The sequence below is a fragment of the Panthera onca genome, chromosome C2 (genome assembly GCF_046562875.1).
Source record: "Panthera onca isolate mPanOnc1 chromosome C2, mPanOnc1 haplotype 2, whole genome shotgun sequence".
NCBI lineage: Eukaryota > Metazoa > Chordata > Mammalia > Carnivora > Felidae > Panthera > Panthera onca.
In genome coordinates, this window is record NC_138347.1 from 122,091,508 (window position 1) to 122,115,305 (window position 23,798).

Consider the following 23,798-nt stretch of genomic DNA (forward strand, 5'->3'; position numbering starts at 1 on the left):
AATAAATTACAGACTAAAACATCATAGGGAAAAGCTTCAAAAGCCCAAAATTATTCTCTATGCTAAGTTCCAACTAAACCTTATACAAACCAAACTGAACTCTGAGAGGACCTCAATTGCTAGGCTGAGCTCTGAACAGCTTTTCAGAAGTCCTATGGACAGAAGACCCAATTATTGCCTAGGGTCATGTCCACCTCAAGTGGACACAATGAGCTGAGGAGAGTGTCCTTCACAACATCATCATCTCAGAAATATGTATAGCTTTATTAATCGCAATTGACAACACAAAAGGATAATGTTTTGAAAAGTATTTTTTTAAATATATTTAAGAAATTACAATGGGTTATTTTGAATCAACTTAAGTTATACATTGCATATAATGAAATCCAATTTAAAGTACAGAGGTTAATGATTTGACAAATTTATAAACCTGTGTCATCTCCAACCCAGTCAACACGTAGTAACACTTCTGTCTCCCAGAAGGTTTCTGTATACTCCTCTGCAGTTATCCCACCACACCTGACACAGGCAACCAGTGATCTGATTTCTATTATACAGATCTGTCAAAGAATCCCATATAAATAGAATTAAATAGTATGTACTCTTGTGTCTAGCTTCCCTCACTCAGCTTAACAACTGAGATTTTTCCATTTTGCTCATGTGTTTTAATTGCTGCATAATATTCCCTTCATGAATATTCCACAATCTATTCTCCCAGTCATGTCATGCAAGTTGTTTCTAGTTTGGGCTGTTAAAAAGAAAGCTGCTATAACATTTTTATAGAAGGTTTTTTCTGAACATATGCTTTCAATTATTTTGGGTAGACAGCTAAAAGAGTGGAATTGTTAAGTTAAAAGGTAGATGAATTTTTAATTTATAAGAAACTGCTGTCAAACTGTTTTCCAACACCTGTGTCCCAAACAAATGTGTACCGTTTACACTTTTACCAGCAATGTAGGAGGGCTCAAGTTATTTCATTGTCAAATTTGCTATTGAAAGTCTTTTTAAAATTAGCTATTCTAGTGAATGTGATATGATAAATTTTTACACCTGTGAAATTTCTACCCCAGTCAAGATACAGAACATTTCTATCTCCCCAGACAGTTCCCTTGTGCAATCGCCTCCTCCATACTGTCACAAAAACCAGTGATCTGATTTCGATCATGACACATTTGTTCAAGAATCTATAGTGACAGAAATGGTCTTAAACTGCATTTCCCTGATGGCTAATGATGCTGAATATTTTTCATGTGCTTGTTGGCCATTTGTATATATTCTTTTGGGAAATACCTATTCGTGTTTTCTCCACATATTTTATTTTATTTTATTTTTTTTAATTTTTTAACGTTTATTTATTTTTGAGATAGAGAGAGAGACAGAGCATGAACGGGGGAGGAGCAGAGAGAGAGGGAGACACACAATCGGAAGCAGGCTCCAGGCTCCGAGCCATCAAGCCCAGAGCCCGACGCGGGGCTCTCACGGACCGCGAGATCGTGACCTGAGCTGAAGTCGGGACGCTCAACCGACTGAGCCACCCAGGCGCCCCTCTCCACATATTTTAAATGGGCTATCTGTCTTATTGGTTTTGTTTTCATTTTTAAATAAGTTCTAGATACAAGTCCTTTGTCAGAATATTTTCTCCCAGCTGTGGATGGCCATTTCATTTTCTCGACAATGTCTGTTGAAGAGCAGAAGGCTCTCATTTTGATGAAATCCGGTTTCTCAATTTTCTTCTCTTATGACTAGTGATTTCTACATCTTAAGTTAAGAATTCTTTGCCTATCCCCAAGTTGCTAAGATTTTCTCCTATGAAACCACTTATTTTTTTAATGTTTATTTAAACTTTTAAAAAATGTTTTTATTTATTTTTGAGAGACAGAGACAGAGCATGAGTATGGCAGGGGCAGAGAGAGAGGGAGACACATAATCTGAAGCAGGCCCCAGGCTCTGAGCTGTCAACACAGAGCCCGATGCGGCACTCAAACTCACGGACCATGAGATCATGACCTGAGCCAAAGTCAGACACTTAACTGACGGAGCCACCCAGGCGCCCAATGTTTATTTATTTTTGAGAGAGAGAGTACCAGCAGGGGAGGGGCAGAAAGAGAGGGAGACACAGAATCTGAAGCAGGCTCCAGGCTCTGAACTGCCAGCACAGAGCCTGATGCGGGATTCGAACCCACAAACTGAGAGATCATGACCTGAGCTGAAGTCAGACACTTAACTGACTGACTCACCCAGGTGCCCCCCAAACAACTCATTTTTATAAGTTTATTTTAAGAATGTTATTTTGATGTTTAAATTCTTCTATAAAGACATGAATCTCTGAAATGTTAGTAAATATCTTTGTCAAGATCACTTCTTTCCTAAGAATGTTTAAAGAAATAAAGGATTCTTTGAAAATGTCACCAGAAAAATGCAATCTCTTTAGGATGTCACAACTTAAAAAAAGAAACTGAAATACAAAGGAAAATACTCTTACAGAAGTTATTTCTGACCCTGTCCAGAAAACAGCTGACTCAGCTTTTTAGCTGTTTATAACGCCTGGTTAACTTTTGCCAATATGTTTCCCACCTCAAATGTAATAAAAATAAACTTTTAATAGTTGGTCTATCAAAATAACTGGAGTCCTCTAATTAATCTCAACATAAAAACTGATACAAAAACAACTATTAGGCAAAGACATGACATGTTTAGGTATTTTCTCCTTTGCATCATTTTATAAACAATTATAAAATTGAGGATTTCCTTTATATGTCACATGCACGCACTCAAATGTTATTTTTAAAATACATTATAAAACCAAGTAAGAATACCACAGAACTATCCACTAAACAATCTGTTATCACTATATCACCACAATTGCAGCAAGTTAATCCCCACATCTGGGTGCCCACATCTTTAATTAATTAACTAATCAATCTATCTGAAGAAAACTTTTCAATGAGATTGGTAAGCAGCAATGACTAGACTTACACAGTTTTTAAAACAACACTCTATTGCTATCATTGATGTATGATCATGCATATGACTCTTAAGGAAATTCCTGGGATGGGAAAGAAAACCACTAGGCACAAGCAGTATTGCTATTTCTCAGTTTGTTTATACCATTCGCTCTTCAAAAGGATTTGAGGTAGAAATGTGGGAGCTATAGATTTCATATAGGACTCTTCCTTACCCATTATGAAAACCTGTATCCAGGCTGCCTATAAAAACTGTACTATTCAGAACCCATAAGATCTAAATGGTATCTACTGACTTATCAAAATAAGGGGAAAAAAACACTGACATGAAAGCCAGGGGGGCAAAGCTTTATATTACAGATTCTTTCACCTTATTCCACAAGGAAAATGCTAGGGGGCACCTAGAATCCAAGAAGCACCTAATCTAACATGTGAAATAACTAAGGTAACCACTGTTAGTCTTAAAATACCTTCCAAGTTGCTATGCATCTAGAAAAATAATTTAAGATGGATAAAAATAATTGGTTTCATCATCTTTCCACAACACAAATATCTAGAAAGGCAAGAGTTAAAAAAAAAAGTAAGCTAATTTTAGTCACTAATTTACAAAGCTACATATTTGAAACTACCACAAGTATTCAATTTATGGACAATTACTAGCTCTGTATATCACTGATTTTTGTGCAATATGGAATCAGTGTACATTGAGTAACAAACTAAGAGTTGTAACAGTTTCAGGTTCCAATCTCCAGTTTGCTTCCAACTTCCTATATTATACACACAAATTATTCAGCCTTTTGGTGACTCGGTTTCATCATGCATAACATATAAATAACAAAATTCTAATACAACAGGGACAGATGATTTATGACTAAAGACATGAAGTATATTACTTTAAATTTTGGGGGGGTTACTGAAGTACTTTCAGCTTTACACAATCCTTTCCTATGAAGAACACTAGAGACATTCAAAATTATAACCACTGACAATAAAGATAAAAGGGAAAAAGCCTCAGAGAAAAAAGGGCAAGTTTAAAGAAAATAGATTATGAAAAAGAACACCAAAAAATAGATTCCCTAGGGGTGCCGGGGTGGCTCAGTCAGTTAAGCATCTGACTCTTGGTTTTAGGATCTCACAGTTGGTGAGTTCGAGCCCCGCCGTTGGGCTCTGCTCTGACAGTGCAGAGCCTGCTTGGGAATTCTCTCTCTCCCTCTGTCTCTATCCCTCTCTTGCTCATGCTCTCTCTCAAAGTGAATAAACTCTTAAAACCAGATTCCCCAAAAAGTTTACAGGAGTCATGACACTTAGTAATTCATTCATCACACGTTCATTCCAACAACTCCCCATGCCTTTATTTTGACTCTTATCTCTGTCCAAGACTGCGTCCTGTCAGCACAGCTCTGTGCTAGAATTATGCCCACAAATGCTATTACAGGGCAGACGTGGCACACTCTAATTTTATGAATTAGAATTTATTATGATACTCTCAAAGTGCTATTACACTTAACAAAAATGAGAAATTTACGTAAGAATCCATTCCCTGACAATGACTTGTGCAACTCTCAGAAGTAATTTATTCTCAAGAGAAATAAAATAATGAGGTACTGAGAAAAGTTCAAATAAATAGGCAAAATTTAGCCTAGAGAACAAACTGAGGTGTATTGATAGTTGTTTTCAAAAACTTGAAAGATGTCATGTCAAAGACAGATTAAGGTGTTTTCCAGAAATCCAAGGGAGGATTAGGAACAATTAAAAGGAAGATATATTTTGAAGCAATGAAAAGCCACATGAAAGCCAGCACTGCATCTATCTTGTTCTCATGAATATAGGAATAAACAGCACCCAGCCAGCTCTTGGCATACAGTAGGTTCTCCTTTTGATAGACATTATTTGACTAAATGTAAGAGTTTCCTAAGGATCAGAATAGTTCTAAGAACAAATAGTCTGCTTAAGAAGCAATGAACTCCTTGGTCACTGGAACAAACATTATTAAGCAAATGTCAGATGACCTCTTGTCAACGATAATTGTCAGAAGGAACAAACCGTAAGGCAGTTGATTAGTCCAGCTCAAAAAACATTAAAGCTCCCTCAAACTCTAAGATTCTGTAATTCTAAAAACAAATCCAGGGGTGCCTGGTGGCACAGTCGGCTAATCATCCAACTTTGGTTCAGGTCTTGATCTCGTGGTTCATGAGTTCAAGGCCTGCATTGAGCTCTGTGCTAACAACTCAGAACCTGGAGCCTGCTTTGGATTCTGTGTCTTCCTCTCTCTCTGCCCCTGCCCTGTTTCACTCTGTCTCTGTCTCTCTCTCTCTCTCTCTCTCTCAAAAATAAATAATAAACATTTAAAAAAATTTTAATAATAAAAATAAAAATAAAAAATCCAGAATGTAAAAGAAAAGTTTCAGGGTCGCCTGGGTGGCTCAGTCGGTTAAGCGTCTGACTTCAGCTCAGGTCACGATCTCACGTTCTGTGAGTTCGAGCCCCGCGTCGGGCTCTGGGCTGATGGCTCAGAGCCTGGAGCCTGCTTCCAGTTCTGTGTCTCCCTCTCTCTCTGCCCCTCCCCCATTCATGCTCTGTCTCTCTCTGTCTCAAAAATAAATAAACGTTAAAAAAAAAATTTGTTTTTTTAAAAAAAAGAAAAGTTTCAGATAAACGAAGTATTCTTGATGATTACAGTCTGGAAAAAGTATAAAATTTATTTATTAATATATATCATATGAAAGATAATTTATGAATTTTTTACAAACCTTAAAGATTTTTCAACAACTTGGGTACGATAAACTTCTTCCTGGTCCAAATTTATGGTGCAGAAACAATCTCTCATTTTGTTGGGTCCAAGATATGGCAATAAATTTTTTGCTTCACCTGTTGGCACAAAAATTAAAATTGGTGTTAAATACCACCAGCTGCTTCATGCTAAGCCTTATAAAGGATGAATTCAATTCAAAAGAATATTCCAGAGGTAGCACAAAAAAACTCCTGATTATAGAAAGAAGCTGATCAATTTGGGCGAAAGGCATCCAGTGATGGGGCACCTAAGCGGCTCAGTCAGTTAAGCACTGGACTTTGGCTCAGGTCATGATCTCACGGTTCATGACTTCGAGTCCCACATCAGGATCTCTGCTGTCACCAGGGAGCCCACTTGGGATCCTCTGTTTCCCCCTGTCTGCCTGTCCCCTGCTCAAGCACACATGCTCTCTCTCTCAACAATTAATAAACGTTGGAAAAAAAAAAAAAAAAGGTATCCAGTGAGACTGAAAAGAGGAGCTGGGTGTAAAGGGGAGTGTGAGGTCATATTACATCATGGTGTCCCTGCTCGTGGAAAAGGGCAACTCCCCACTTGTCCTCTCCATTCCAATCACCAGTGCCACTTCAAAGACTTGACTCCACAATTAATCCCTCTTTCCTGTATCATCAATTCTCCTCTCTAGTGGATCATTCCCATCAGAACGAAAACAAGCTTTAGTATTTCCCAATTTTAAAAGAGCACAAAAAGAAAAAAAATCTCTTGTGATTCCACATCCTTTCTTGTGGTATCATTCCATTTCTAGACTCTCTTTCATACCAAATCTTCTCAAAAGCAATCATCTCTAGTCACTGTTTCTAATTTCTCACTTTCCATCCATTCTTCAACCCTCTCCCCAGTCAGCCAGCTTCTAACTCCATGATGACACACAGCAACTGTTCTAGCTAGGGTTATCAATGCTTTCCATGTTGCCAAATCCAGTGGTCATTTCTCTGCCCTCATCATACCTGATCTGGTGGCACTATTTAATAATAGTGAACACTAACATCCCTCCTTAAAATGTCCTTTTCTTGGCTTCTCCAACACAATTATTTCTGGCTTTCCTCCTACATCCCTGGCCCTCTGTTGACTTCTTTCCCTCCTCACCTCTAAATGTTGCAATGCTTCAGGACTCAGATCTGGACCACCTTCTCTTCTTTGCCTGTGCAAACCCCTTCAAGTATGGTGTTAATGCAATTGCTTCCTAGCTCTGCATTTCTAGGCCTGATCTCTCCTCCTCAACACTGTGAATATCCAACTGCCTCCTTGGATATCCAGTAGGCATCTCGGATTTAACAAGTCCCCGACAAACCATCTGACTTCCTCCCCTAAAACATGCTCTTCCCCCAGTCTACCACCATCTTATTCTCTTTTTCTCACCATCCTCCCCAAACCTCCCCCACATCCAACCCATCAGTAAATCCAGCAAACCTCCAAAACACATCTCAAATCCAACCACTTCTCCTTGCCTTCACTGGTATTCCCCTACAATCTACTTTCCACCAGTGTGATCATCTGAACATATTCTTCAGCTCGGTCACTCCCCTGCTCCAATACCATTCCATTTCACTTAGAATACAATCTGACTTCTAAATTCCCATTCTCATGATCCACACAGCCCTACCATTCTCTCCTCTCTGACCTCTTTTCTTCCCGCTCTCTTCAGTGTTCACCCTTTTTTCATTCACCAACCATGCCAAACTTGGTCACATGGAGGGCCTCTGCCTGGAATGCTCTAACTCTACAGCATCCCATGGCTGGCTCTGCTTTTCCTTCAGGTTTCAGCTTAAATTCTCAGAGAAACCTTCCCCAACTATTCTGTCTCCAGTAGATAACCCTGCTACCATAGCCTACTTCTGTTTTCTTGAAAGCATTTATAACTATCTGAAACTGCTAATTTTTACATGTTTATTTTCTGGTTCTCTCATTCTTGAGGCCTGAGAACTTGTTGATCCCCAAAATCTAAAATAGTGACTGTCATACAGTAGATATTTGAGAAATACTTGTTGAAGGAACACTAAGGAAGCCAGGGAGTCTAATTTTGAAGTTCTTTTGAGATACTCATGGTCCAAAAGCACACACAAAAGTGTGCACTGAAATCAGACACCAGTGTACTAAATTCAGAAAGCAAGGTAGTTGGCTTAAGGGAAACAGCACTGCCGTAAGAATTATGAAATCAATGCTCCTGTTTTACCCCTGCTACTATGTATCTAAATGGCTTCACACAAATCACTAAAGCACAGCCTTCCTGATGGAAATTTGGGCTAGATAAACTCAAGTCTCTTTCTGCTTATCACTTTAAAACTAAACGCCACTTAGACCAATATATTTTAGCATAGTCTATCAGAAACTTAAGAAGCACCTATGAAAAATTCAATAAATAATTTTTTTATTACAATGAGAAAATCAATGAAAAGGCACCAGTAAGATACTCATTAAACTTGTCATTGAGCCAACAAAACTAAAAGGCAACTGACAGAATGGGAAAAGATAGGACATAGCGGACAAAGGGCTAGTATCCAAAATCCATAAAGAGCTCACCAAACTCCACACCCGAAAAACAAATAATCCAGTGAATAAATGGGCAAAAGACATGAATAGACACTTCTCCAAAAAAGACATCCAGATGGCCAACAGGCACATGAAAAGATGCTCAACGTCCCTCCTCATCAGGGAAATACAAATGAAAACCACACTCAGATACCACCTCATGCCAGTCAGAGTGGCTAAAATGAACAAATCAGGAGACTATAGACGCTGGCGAGGATGTGGAGAAACGGGAACCCTCTTGCACTGTTGGTGGGAAGGCAAACTGGTGCGGCCGCTCTGGAAAACAGTGTGGAGGTTCCTCACTGTTTTTTTAATTAAAAAATTAAAAATAGACCTACCCTATGACCCAGCAGTAGCACTGCTAGGAATTTACCCAAGGGATACAGAAGTACTGATGCACAGGGGCACTTGTACCCCAATGTTTATAGCAGCACTCTCAACAATTGCCAAATTATGGAAAGAGCCTAAATGTCCATCAAATGATGAATGGAAAAAGAAGTTGTGGTTTATATACACAATGGAATACTACTTGGCAATGAGAAAGAATGAAATATGGCCTTTTGTAGCAACGTGGATGGAACTGGAGAGTGTTATGCCAAGTGAAATAAGTCATACAGAGAAGCGTTTTCACTCTTACGTGGATCCTGACAAACTTAACACAAGACCATGGGGGAGCAGGAGGGGAGAAAATGTTACAGAGAGGGAAGGAGGCAAATCGTAAGAGACTCTTAAAAACTGAGAATAAACTGAGGGTTGATGGGGGTGGGAGGGAGGGGAAGGTGGGTGATGGGCAATGAGGAGGGCACCTGTTGGGATGAGCACTGGGTGTTGTATAGAAACCAATTTGACAATAAATTTCATATTAAAAAAAAAGCTTGTCATTGAGAGCTTAAAAGAAATTAAGTTACTACTTAGAGTAAATATATTCATCTCAACTCAGAATCAGGAATCTTTTAAATGATTCCAAAATTGCCTAATATGGGTTGGCCTTTACAAATAAACCAGTTTCCTAACAGGAAAAAATTATATGTTTTTATTTGTATCCATCCAGTCTCTTCCTGAAGCTAGATGTCGCTTCTCTTATCCAATCTCAATCCATCTTGCCGAGCTCTCTCTACCCCATTCCCTCTCATTCCACAACACTGCCTACCAATTCTGATTGAAGCAGGTTGATTACTCTCAACCTTCTTCTTTTTTTTATTTTTTATTTTTATTTTTTTATTTATTTTTGAGAGAGAGAGAGAGAGACAGAGCGCAAGCAGGGCAGGGGTAGAGAGACAGAAGGAGACACAGAATCTGAAGCAGTCTCCAGGTTCTGTGCTGACGACACGGGGCTCAAACTTGGCAACAGCAAGATTATGACCTGAGCCTAAGTCAGACACTCAACCAACCAAGCCACCCAGGCGCGCCTCTTCTCCTTTAAGTCTTTTCTTCTTTGATGTCTCCTCTCTCTGTAAATCCAGAAGGTATTTTCTTTTTAAACCCCAAATCCAAGTAGGTCACCAAAGGGCCTGGAATGTAAACAACTTTTAGAATTAAATCATAATAAATATGACCTATATCTAATGAGGGAATTTGGAACACTGAATCACTGCTCTTGAATATGTTCCCGTTTCATTCACATAAGTGCAGTTTGAGAACTATTTTGTGAATGTACATCTATTCCACTACCTGCCTTTTCAAGGGGGAGATAATAGCGATTACTTTGTGTACAGAATCCAATGAATGGTATCAGATATTTACTAAGAATAAGTAAAAGCTTAAGGTCTATGTAATATATGAAACACACTCAACGTTGCTTCCTGTAAAAGCGGTTATCATAATCTGTATTTGTGGAATATCTGTCACTAACTTATAGTCAAATAAACTACACTGAAGGTGAATTCTTCTGATCAATGCCCAGCTCATTAATCAATCATACAAATATGTTGGTAGATTCAGCTATCAAGACTTTAATTCCAAACTATATTGACACTCAAAAAAAAAAAAATCAAAATAATTAACTGCTACTCTATAAAAAAAATAATCAAAAGTAAAGTAACTAACAGTTTGAGAATAAAAATATTCTACCCATGGTATCTCTAAGCAGAAAAATTATTTTAATGGTACACACTTTATATCAAGCTACACAGAGACAAAAGTGAGGAACTTTGAAAGACTGTACTTGTCTTGTGTGTGATATTTGTATAGGACCTCCCCTATGTTCTAATTATGGTATATAAGTAAGAACGAAGGGAGGTAGGGAGAAAGAGAGAGGAAGGACAGAAGGAGGGAAACACAACTATTGCTCTTTGAAAACTTATCCTATAACCTCTACTCCAATCCTTTCTGTCCTACTCACAGCTTGAACCTGCAATTGCCTTCTGATCCTATTTCTTTATTAGAACCCTAGGGGTGCCTGGGTGGCTCAGTCGGTTAAGCGTCCGACTTCAGCTCAGGTCATGATCTCACGGTCCGTGAGTTTGAGCCCCGCGTCGGGCTCTGTGCTGACAGCTCGGAGCCTGGAGCCTGCTTCCGATTCTGTGTCTCCCTCTCTCTCTGACCCTCCCCCATTCATGCTCTGTCTCTCTCTGTCTCAAAAATAAATAAACATTTAAAAAAAATCTTTTTTTAAAAAAAAAGAACCCTCAAGGACAGTAATATTAAGTGCCACCAAATCAAATGATTGCTTGTTAGTTTCCAACTTATCTGACCATGCTTCAGCATTTGGTAACGCCAAACTTCCCTCAGTTTAGATAACTCATTCCAACAGTTTTGTTACGCCCTCTTTGAGACTTTCCATCCACTATCAACATTTTCAATATGAAGAAACTTTTGGCATCCACAGACCACTGAATCCATAGGTGGAGCACAAATTTTAGGTATTTTTTTAATGTCGTTATAAAATAATAAAAATATACTGAAAAACAAATACTTATGTTTCTCAAGATTATTTGATGGTATTATTTGTAATCTTTCTCAATTTATCTATATAGCCCATTTGATAATGGCTAGCCTTAAGGAGAATCGGGGTTTATATCTGTGGTAGATACGGTGGATCAGTGGTCATCACCCATTTCAACATCCTTTGGTATAGGACTTCCTGTACTGCAGATACTAGAAAGCTAGAAAGTACATTCCCCAAGCTTTCTTACAGTTAGGGTTGTGGATATGATTTAAATTCCACCTATCGCACTCGCTAGAAATCTGGAGAGCAGAAGAGAAGGTAGGTTATATTTAGGCTGCTACTATGAAGTACGGTCACGGACATGTCCAAGTTTTGTGCAGCAGCGTTTCCTGAAGTCCTTGTATCCAGTCACAGGTTTCATAGGTATCAAGAAGGGCACAAGGCATCCATTCCGTCATACAGGTTGTGGCCAGTGTGGCTTGGCTCTGGAGCCAGCTGCAGTGACAACAGCTTACTAATGAAGATGGCTGCTTGGTGAAGGCTCTTTCCTAATAGCGGCAGGTTCCTAACCACAGCAGAAGTGGTAAGGTTCTCAGACAAGCAGCTAAAAGTTACAGCTTCCTAATTCTGTAGGTACCTTTCTGACCCTATAAGAGGTAGTAACTTCCTTGGTAGCCTAGCTGCAATGTGACTTTAGAATTTCATTCGTGAAAGTTCAACGTAGAGTCTGTTTCTTCAGTCAGAACTTCCAACAATTCCATAAACCACTTAAAATAAGGGTAGCTCAGGCCGTTAAGCGCCCAACTTCAAACCAGGTTATATGTCACAGTTTGTGAGTTCGAGTCCCTCGTTGGGCTCTGCACAAACAGTGTGGAGCCTGCTTAGGATTCTTTCCCTCTCTCTCTGCCCCTCCCCGACTTGCACACTCTCTAAATAAATAAATAAATAATCTTCATTAAATCTCTTTCTGCTTAAACTAGCTGGAGTTGATTCTGTAACTTAATTCTGACTGGTTTGTTTTCTTGCCCTGTATTTCTAACAAATTAGAAAATCCCATTTCACATTACTGGTCATCAGAGTATGGTAAATCTTTCAGCTACATGTGCTACCTGGATCACACATGGACTCGAAAATTATAAAGCAATACCTCACCAAAAACTACTTTCATTGTTCCATTAGATAGTGAATTGAGTACCATAGCACACTCAAAAAGTGAATGCTTCAACTTGGGAAATGTAGACAAACGGATCTTTTTTTTTTTTTTTTTTAATAAGTTAAATTTTGCTTTGTTTTGTATTAATTTAAATCCAAGTTGGTTAACATATAGTGTAATAATGACTTCAGGAGTAGAATTCAGTGATTCATCACTTACAAACAACACCCAATGCTCATGACAAGTGCCCTCCCTAATGCCCATCACCCCTTTAGCGTAACCCCCCACCCAACACCCCTCCAGCAACCCTCAGTTTGTTCTCTGTATTTAAGAGTCTCTTATGGTTTGCCTCCCTCACTGTTTTTATCTTATTTTTCTTTCCGTTCCCCTATATTCATCTGTTTTGTTTCTTAAATACCACATATGACTGAAATCATATGTTTTTTGTCTTTCTCTGACTGACCCATTTCCCTTAGCATAATATACTCTAGTTCCATCTACACTGTTGCAAATGGCAAGATTTCATTCTTTCTGATTACTATGTAATATTCCATTGTATATTACACACACACACACACACACACACACACACACACACACACACCTTCTTTACCCATACATCAGTCAATGGACATTTGGGCTCTTTCCAAATTTGGCTATTGTGGAGGCAAATGGATCTTAATTCTCTTATTTCTGTAACTGCCTTTCAAAAATTTCTTCATTTCCTACTGCCGTATTTGGATGTCATTTTTTAAATATGCTCAATAATACAGTACCATGTTCATCAATTTGGGAGTGCCAAATTCTCAATACTGAAACCATGTAGACCATTTTGGGCACCTCCAGCTCATCCTTAAATTTACACATCGGATCTTGACCCTAAAGAAGTAAGATTAAAGTATTCAAGACATTCAATATATTACTAACATATGACACTTGAGCAAGACAACTGAAAAAATGGAGATGCGTTTTACTTGCATCTGAATGAAAAAAGAAATGTTTTTAGGTTATCCCTCATTTTAAAAGTGCTATGCATGCCAGGATGCAGGATGCTGCAATATGCAAAGGCACATTTGTCACACAAAGATAGCTGTATTGGCCCTACAGCAAACAGTACAGATCTGGTTATATGTACAATGATCACCATTTCCTTCAACAATGAATCAAGATCAGGAAGTGTATTTTTTTTTTTAATGTTATTTTGAGAGACAGAGAGAGAGAGAGAGAGAGAGCCAGCACACACAAGAGTGGGGAATGGGCAGAGAGAGAAAGAGAGAGAGAATCTCAAGTAGGCTCTGAACTGTCAGTGCACGGCCCAACACAGGGCTCCATCCCACGACCATGAGATCATGACCCAAGCTGAAATCAAGAGTCCGACGCTTAACTAACAGCCATCCTGGCACCCCAAGAAGTACATTATTGACAAAACAACTGTTCCTCTATTAAGAAAGAAAGCTGGCCTTCAAGCACAACATCTTTTCTTCTGTAACATCATTTCTTGTTGAATTCATAACTGATAGTCTAATCCTCCAGTGGGCATTTCTTCTCCCTCACAGATGTACTGCAAGTATGCCAAGAAATGAACCTTCACAATACACATCAGTGGTTTTGTCCAACCATAAAATGAAATAGCTTGTTGCCCATTCATGTGATAGTCATGGTCTCTCTGCATCACACATATCTTGCAACATCATATATATGTTAAATGCTGAGTTTAGCTTAGATCTCCATCCTTCACACAGTTGCCTTTTTAATATACAAAGCATTCCCCTTTCTCAAAAGTCTTCAATGATTCCACACTACCTACCACTGCCCTTCTTGCAGGATAAAAATCTAAAATTCCTTTGGCATAAAGACCCTTAATGGTGTACCACTGTCTACTACATGTTTGGCCTCATCTACTTACTGTTATGCTCCAACAGTACTCTACTTTCGGTTCCTTGAACACACAGTGTTCTCTCATGCCTTTATCTGCAATGCTATTTTCATTATATGGAATGCTCATACCTGGTTTTTTTTTTCCTCCAAAAAGCTCTGCTTAAAGGTACCTCTGTTTGTAAATTCTTCCCTCAATTCCTACCTAGTCATGTCACTCTTTCCTCTATTTCCTATTGCATCTTATATGTATTTCAACTACAATGATCATATTGTATTGCACTTGTTGCACTTCATTCAACAAATAAAATTTACCTACAACATGCCAGGCACTTTTTTAAATGCAGGAAATAGAACAAAGAATAAAAGTAGGTCTCTGCCCACACGGAACTATTGTACAATCTAAACAGGGGAGACAAACATCATAAACTCTTAAGTAAGTATATAATATTTACTGCCATAGAAGAAAACAAAGTAGGGTAAGAGACTTAGGGAATGCCAGGCCCAAAAGATAAAGAGAGAGAGGAGAGCAATGTTACTTTATATAGGGATCAAGGAAGGCCTTTCTATTAAGACATTGGTTTTTTTAATGTTTATTTTTGAGAAAGACAGCAAGCACAAGTGGGAGGGGGCAAAGAGAGAGGGACAGAGAGAGAGGGAGACAGAGGATCTGAAGCAGGCTTTGCACTCTCAGTACAGAGCCTGATACAGGGCCCAAACTCACCAACCATGAAATCATGACCTGAGCCAAAGTTGGACGCTAAACCAACTGAGCCACCCAGGTGCCCCTCTATTAAGATATCTGAACAGATACCCGCATGACGTCAATGAGGGAATGAGTCATGCAGATAGATATCTGGGGAAAGAGATGGATAGGCAGAAAGAATAAAATATGCCAAGGCCCTAGAAAGGACAGTTTGCACACTGAAGAAATAGCAAGGATGCAAGTATGGCTCTAAAACAATAAGCAAAGTGGGAAGAGGGAGGAAATGGTAAGAGATGAGGTAGAGGTGAGGAAGCAGATTAAATAGGGTCTTGTAGGCCATGGAAAGTCTGGAGTTTTTCCTGAGTGACATGGGAAGCTACTGAAAGATCTAAGCAGAAGAATGGCATGATTTAACTTTTGTTTTAGAAGAATCACTTCAGAGGGAAAAGGGTGGAAGCAAGAAAGTAGAGACAAGCAAGGTCACTACTGCAGTGATCTTGATTAGAGATAATCTAGACCAGGGGAGCAAACCTGGCATGCAGAGAAGTGGTCAACTGGGCATGTATTTTGAAGATTGAGCCAACAGGATTTTTTATATTTTGGATGTGGGTATAAGAGAGGAAAGGGGTTAAGGAAGACCTCTTAGAGTTTCAGCCTGAACAGCTGGGTGAACAGAGATGCCACTTCCAGAAGGAGGAGCCTCTTATTAGAAGAGGGATATCAAGAGTTTTTCCTGGGCATATTAAATCTGAGATGCCTATTACACATCAAAGTGCAAATGTCAAAAGGACAGAAAAGTCCTGGCTGGAGTAAAACTTGAGAATTATCAGCAAGTACATAATAATTATAAAACCACAAGACTATACAAGATCACAAGGAGATTAAATATGGATAGGAAAGAAAGGAGATTTGAAGACTGAGCCTTAAAGCCTTCCAACCATTTTTAGTGGAGATGAGAAGGAACCAGCAAAGGAGACTACTATGTATCTTTCCACCAAACTACAAACTTAAGGGAAGGCACCAGTTCTTAGCACCATGCTTAGCTTATAACAGATAATCAAATATCTACTGAATAAGTATGAGTGTGCGTGCGTGCGTGTGTGTGTGTGTGTGTTTACAATTTACCATAGGCAAAAGGAGGTTCTACTATCACATCACAAATTATAAAATTGCATTTATCTTTTTTCCAGTTGATACAAGTTGATCTATGTCAATTGCTCTAAAAGTTAAAAAAAAAGTTTCCTGTATACAGTTATCAAAAGCACTAAATACAAGAATCTTTACAGTGTTAACACAGATATCACATTGAAAACAAACCAATCCTGAAATTCACACACTCAAATATTTACTGAGTATGTATAACTAAGATGCTAGAGATACAACAGTGAGAAAAATAGATAAAACTGTCATTGAGCTAACACAAATGGACAAACAATAAATAAGTAAGTAAAGAGGATGTGTTATGTAATAACTGTTAAGAAGGAATGAGCACCACACAAATGGGGGGGGGGGCAGGGTGGAAGGTTCCACTGAGAAGGTAACTTCTGCATAAATACCTGAAGGAAGCGGGAGACAAGTAAATATTTTGTAGGAAAAAAAAAAAAAAAGAACGGTGCTTTTAGTCAATGGCAAAAAGTAAACAGTTTAAACCAAGAAGATAAATACCACTGGGAATCAAAACTGATAACTTAGATTAACAAAAATAAAAAGATGGCCAACTCTCTGTGCACAAATTCATTGGTTCTACACAAAGGTCACCAGACAGTAACCAGATCCTACCATACAAATTCTACTTAAGACTAGAATTCCAAATACCAAGGTGGCAGGTAGAGATTCTGCTGTATATGCTTCTAGACATGTACTGAGTTTGCACATATGTGCTTATGCGTATGTTTGAGGGGGCTGTGAGCATGCATTTATACCTGTAGGTCTGTATGTGTTTGTGTGTCCTAGAGGCGGACACTACTGGGATAAGTAAGAAAAAAAGCCAAATATTTATCTAATTGGATCCTCCAAGACAGTGCTAAATATTTTCTCAAATATCTCATTTAATGTTTACAACAACCTTCAGAGGTAAGCATTACTGTTCCCTTTTATAAATTAACAAACAAAAACAAAAAACATTCAGCTACATGGCTGGAAAGGTGATTTGACAAATCAAATTCCAAAGCCTAGTCTTTCCTTTTCACTCTTAATATCTTCCTGAACACAGCAGTGCTGAGAGGAATAGAGAAAGCTGTTCCTTTCTGAAATTACCCTCAGGTACCAACAGATCCAAGTCTAGTTCAAGGGATTACAAAGAACAAACACAGATCCCAGTGGGATTAATCCCTAAGACACACTACAAAGGGCCAGGGTCCTAAACCAGATGATCCTAAAATAAAAATTATTTAGGGTGGAAGGAAAACTAAATCATAATAGTAACTACCATTTACTGAATAAATTAATACGTTACACATACACATTACACATAGCAGATGTTTTTTAAGGGCCTTCATATAAATTACCTCACAATCTTATGAGTGATTTTTTTTTTTTTTTCAAAATACAGATATTGGGGTAGAGGGAAAACATTCCAGGAGTAAGGCACAATGTAAACAAGTTCTGAAGGGGGGGAACAAGAGCAGCACCTTCAAGGAGGCAGTGAATAGCACAAACTTGCTAAAGCATAAAGGGAGATGAAAGTAGAATAAGCAGAGATAAGACTGTAAAGAAAAGGTTGAATCAACAGAATCTGAAATGCCAAGCTAAAAAGTTTTAGCTTTCTTCAGTAGGCAACAAGGAACACTAAAGGTTTCTGTGTGGTCAGATTTTATGCTTCAGGAAAATTACTCTGACAGTTAGAGGGCCTAAACTAAGGTACTGAAAGAGCAATGGGAGGAAAAGAAAACTGGAAGAAATACTACAGAGATATAATTCACAGAACTTGGCCTGAGTGACTCAGGATATGATGTTCTAATAAGAAGAGCAAGCTGAACAGACCATTAGAACTTTAGATGGGGAAAAGAAAAAAATACGCAAACTTTATCATGTACATTCACAACAAAAAAAGTGAAGAATGGACATTTAAATACACAGCCTCACTGTTGACAAGTTTAATGTAAAATTAAAATGTGTTATGCCATTTAATTATATGCAATAAGATAATCCTACATGTTAACATATCATAAGGTCTTTCAAATTTTCTTATAAGGTCCAATTTTAGTTTCTGCAATAAAATAAAAGGTACACATAAACTGTTCATCAACAAAACCATGAAAATATACTTTACCAAATACCACTATTGTTTATGTTATAGCCCAGTTAACCGCACATTGTGCCAGGCAACACCCCAAGTCATCCAATCTTTTCACAACCTCTTTGAAAGCTTGGCAAAACTATAATTTCCAATTTATATTAGAGGAAACTGAGGCTCAGAGAGATTAGGTGATTACAAGAAAAGTAGCAGAAAACAACGCTTTCAACATGCTACTTTACCATTTATTATTCATCTGGTTTCTGCACATCTAATAAATACTTCGTATACAACAAAGAAGTCTTACATGAGAAGAACTGCCATAATCACACATGACCTTCCCAAGAGTCTCTTATTCATCCTCTACAAAGTATGTCAGATTGCCGTAGGTGTATGATAACAAAAAGCGGGGGAGGTGCCTAAAAACTGCCGAGAAAAGTTATGTAGCTGCAATTTCCCTCCTTGTCACCTTGAAAGCACCGCTGGAAAGTTATACACTTGTGATATTATTCAAGCACAGGTTGAGAAATGATACCAACAGACAATGGTGACTGCTGGACTACTAAGTAGGGTCAGGTTTTTCAACGCATAAGTTAACATTATCAAAAACCTGGATTGTCAAGCAGTTTTTCTCACTCCCAGTAAATGATAAATTATCTTTAAAATATAGAACCTTAGGGGCACCTAGGTGGCTCAGTCGGTTAAGCATCCGACTTCAGCTCAGGTCATGATCCCACAGTTGGTGAGTTTGAGCCCCGCGTCAGGCTCTGTGCTGACAGCTCAGAGCCTGGAGCCTGCTTCAGATTCTGTGTCTCCTCTCTCTCTGACCCTCCCCCACTCACACTCTGTCTCTGTCTCTCTCAAGAATAAACATTAAAAAAATTTTTTTAAATATAGAACCTTAGATTCTATAAACTCATTTAACTGATAATCCTAAAAAACCAACAGACTCCACAATTCCTAACAGGTATCTGTTCTGCTTAAGAGTAGGCACTGTAATATTAACATGGAACCTGGAAGGTTAAAGAAATCAGGAATAATAGTTTCACTAACACTGCACTCCTTTTCCATTATGAAAATAAGGTACTGTGTAATCATCAATGTGCCTCTGAGCAAGCCCTTGAATGAGCAAAGGACTCCAGGAATCCAGCATAGTTCATAGAGGGTTAGCCTAGACTCTGTGAGCAAAGAACTGTTCTGTGGCTATAAAACACCAACAATATGTAGGTAAAATCTTGAGAAGGCATAAAGTCAAAGTTAAAGCATAAACTCCAGGGCAACTCCTCAAAAATGTTCTAGTAGGTAAGATGTAACTCCTCAGTGGGAAAGTCTAAAGAATATAATTAGGGGCCTCTTGTTTTACACAAGTCATATGCATGATAATTATCATACAGTTATCTATATTACTATCATATTAATCACCTCTCACTGAAGCTTAGTCCAGAACAAGAAGTTAGGAAACTACTGTACATAAAAAGGCAAGTTTCGCAAGGTACTGCCAGGAAGCGTCCACGGGTTCTACAGATACGTCACCAAGCTGCGGGCAGGATCTTCCTGTGGTTTGTCTTGCCCACTTCAGGTTTCACTTTTGAATGTGTGCTGATCCCTAAGCTCCCTGTAGCCCCTTTCTCAAGCAAACCAAACCATGAAGCACATATGGTAGGAATCTCTCCTAGGATAGGCCAATCTACATGAAGTTGAGCAAGTCTGGTAGCTATTACTGGTAACGGCATCCTGGGGACCAAAATGGGACTCATTATGATCTAGTAGTTTAAAAAAAAAAGATATAAATAAGCTGCACCTACAAATGTATACCTACAAGTGTGTGCATGTGTGTGCGTGTGTGTTTGTTCTAGGAGAACCATTTACGAGCAGAGACAAAGCACAACATGAGCACTGTCAGGCAGACAGAAGAGTAACATTTTTTTTTTTTTGGTAAATCCCCTAAACAGTATTAAAGATAAATTTTTATAGCATTCCAACATTCTAATTTTATTGAATATCCATCACATTAGACCATAACCAATTTAGGGATAATTATCAACTTCTTGACAACAGAAATATATTCACCAGTTCTTTCCAATATACCATCTGACAGGCAAATTGGTAGACATAAATGGACAGCAGCAACTTTGGTAACTTACAGACTTGAAAACCTGGCTCTGCCTCTTTAAACTCTAAGCATAGGGGCGCCTGGGTGGCTCAGTCGGTTGGGCGGCCGACTTCGGCTCGGCGGCCGACTTCGGCTCAGGTCATGATCTCACAGCCCGTGAGTTCGAGCCCCACGTCGGGCTCTGTGCTGACAGCTCAGAGCCTCGAGCCTGTTTCGGATTCTGTGTCTCCCTCCCTCTGACCCTCTCCCGCTCATGCTGTCTCTCTCTGTCTCAAAAATAAATAAACGTTAAAAAATTTTTTTTTTAAAAATAAATAAATAAATAAACTCTAAGCATATATAACCGTTTTGTCAGCATGCAATCTTTTTCATGAATTTGGATTAAATGAAATAATTTGCAAGTATACTTACATAGTACCTGGAAAAGAGTAAATATAATAAAAAAACATTAGTTCACTTTCCCCTACCCACTAAGAAAATTGTATACAAAATTGTTCAAATTCAAAACTAAGAGGTTCTGCACCACTCACACAAATGTTGTAATATTTTAAAGGATGAAAATTATTCTTTTTATCTCACTCCTCTGAAACAAAACAGAAATTTTTAAAAGTCAACTTTTTTAACACAATTGGAGAAAACAAGCAAAGTATATGGTAATTCACTATATTGCTCCTGCAAATTTTTGTTTGAAATTATATAAAAATTAAAAGTTACCAAAAAACTTGACAGAAAAGTAGACTTTAGTTGTAAGTGCACTCAAAATGTTACCAAGCTTAACATTTGGCTACCCTTAATTTTGTAGATAGGATAGTCTTCAACAGTAGAGCAAGAAAGGCTCTAGCAGCTGAGGACTAATATTGTATCAAATTTTTATACAAAGTCATTTTTCATAACACAGATAATACATAATACATAAAGTTTTATGTAGAAAATTAAACCACTGTAAGTAAAGCTAATCCCCTTTGGCCACCACTGATACAACCAATGTTGTACATCCTTGCAAACCTCTTTCTGTACATTTTCCCAGGTACACTAGAAAAAAACATATCACTCTAACAACTTGCTTTTTTCACTCAACAATACATCTTGAAGTTTTTTCCTTTCATACTCTAGATACACCTCATTCTTTTTAGCTGCTATAGAATATGTATATTAACATTTTATTTAGCCATTTTCCTACAATGGACACTTAAGTTGTCTCTAGTTGTTTTGTTTTACCAACACGGCAACATGAAACACCTTTGTATATGCCTCTTTTGCAAATGTCCAAGTGTTTCTGTAGGGTAGATATGCAGTAGAAATACATAGGAAATATACATTTAGATTTTTAACAGATATTGCCAAAATGCTCTCCAACATTACTTCATCCATTTAAATTCACAGCAACAGTGAGGAAAGTTATCTATTTGCCTAAACCCCCACCAAATACTGAAATTAACAAGCTTTTGTTTTCACAAACTGATAGCTTTTAAAAATTTGCATTCCCCTGATTAACTATTGTTAAATCTTACCGGTATTTTCTTATGTTTACTGGCCTTTTTTTTAAATCTCTTTCTATAAAATGTCTATTCATATCTTTTATTTTTCTAATGCCCTTTTCCTGTTTAAAATCCATATGAACTTTTTATATATTCTGGACACTAACAAATAGAGAGGCAGTAGAGCAGAGCAGGACAGGAGCAACAGGATGGACTCTAGAGCCAGCCTGCCCAGTTTGAATGACAGCTCCACCACTCACTGGTCTGATCTGGGTTAAGTTACTCAGTTTAGTTATTTTATGCCTCAGTTTCCTCATCTGTAAAATGTGGATAATGAATGTTACAGAGTTACCATATGGACTAATTATTTGATATGCTTAAAGGGCTTTAAAATAGTACCTGACACAAAGTAAGTCTTAGATAAGTATTTTCTTTTTGTCTGTAGGATTTCCTGCAAATATTTTCTCCCAATCTATTCTTTGTCTCTTAATTCTTGTTTATAAATCTTTACTTACTTTTTCCCAAAAAGTTATTTTTCCATCTCTCTTCTCGTATCAGAAATTATATAAGTACATGAAACCAACAACTGACTGCCCTCACGGGATCTCACAATCAACTTCTCAAGAATAAATGCAGGCATCAGCCAAAACATCTAAATTTTTAAACATCTTTCCCTTACTGCACAAAGCATTCCCACAAATCAGTAAGAAGACTGATAATCCAGTAGAAAAAAGGACAAGCAAAATAAACAAGTTCACCAAAAAAGGGAAATAAAAATGGCTCTCAATGGGGCACCTGGGTGGCTCAGTTGGTTAAGTGTCCAACTCCTGATTTCAGCTCAGGTCATAATCTCTGCATCGTGAGATTGAGCCCTGCATCACTGGGTTCTGCGCTGGGCATGGAGCCTGCTTAACATTCTCTCTCTCAGGGTGCCTGGGTGGCTCAGTCGGTTAAGCTTCGGACTTAGCTCAGGTCATGATCTCGTGGTTCGTGAGTTCAAGCCCTGCGTGAGGCTCTGTGCTGACAGCTCAGAGCCTGGAGCCTGCTTCAGATTCTGTCTCCCTCTCTCTGCCCCTCCCTTGCTCATGCTCTCTCTCTCTAAGAATAAACATTTAAAAACAATTTTAAAAAATTCTCTCTCTCCTCTCTTAAAAAAGGGGTGCACCTGGGTGGCTCAGTCAGTTCAGCGTCTATCTCTTGGTTTCAACTCAGGTCATGATCCCAGGGTTGTGGGATCAAGCCCCACATCCGTACTGGGCATGGAGCCTGCTTAAGATTCTCACTCTCACCCTCTCTCTCTCCTTCTGCCCCTCTCCCCCTGCTCGTGTGTGCTTGCTCTTTCTCTAAAAAATTTTTTTTAAGACTCTTAAAAATATGAAGAGATCCTCAACCTCATTTAGAAGTGCAAATTAAAACTACAAATCAGATGTTCCTTTCCATCTTAAGAGACCAGTAAAGATCAAGAAGTTTTAAAATATACTCTATGTGACTAAAGAAATAGGCATTCATTCATTGCTAGTGGGAGCATAAATTGCTGTAGTTACTATGGAAAGCAATATGGCATTGTCTTTCCAAATAAAAATACATATACCAATTCATTCATTCTTTTTTTTTTTTTTTTTTTTTTTTTTTTGAGTGGGAGCGGCAGAGACAGAGAGGGAGACGAAGGATCTAAAGCAGCTCTGTGCTGACAGCAGAAAGTCTGATGCAGGGCTTGAACTCATAACCCATAACATCATGACCTGAGCCGAAGCCAGAGGTTTAACCGACTGAGTCAGGCGCCCCCCAGTTCATCAATGTAACATCTAGGAATTTATCCCACAGACACAAGTACTCATATTTAAAATGACATAACTACAGGGGCACCTGGGTGGCTTAGTTAGTTAAGCATCTGACTTCGGCTCAGGTGGTGATCTCACAGTCCATGGGTTCGAGCCCCGCATAGGGCTCTGTGCTGAAAGCTCGGAGCCTGGCCCCTGCTTTGGATTCTGTGTCTCCCTCTCTCTCTGCCCCTACCCCGCTCACACCTCTGTCTCTCTCTCTCTCTCAT

General features: G+C 38.5%; 1 protein-coding gene across 2 annotated transcripts in view; it reads right to left on the bottom strand.

Moving 5' to 3' along the window:
* Positions 1 to 23,798, bottom strand: part of RASA2 (RAS p21 protein activator 2) — a 123,019-nt gene that overhangs the window by 90,342 nt on the left and 8,879 nt on the right. For both annotated transcript variants that reach the window (XM_060638821.3, XM_060638820.3), the window contains exon 2: positions 5,714 to 5,831. In XM_060638821.3, the coding sequence (XP_060494804.1) occupies positions 5,714 to 5,831 (118 nt within the window). The remainder of the gene's footprint in view (positions 1 to 5,713; positions 5,832 to 23,798) is intronic.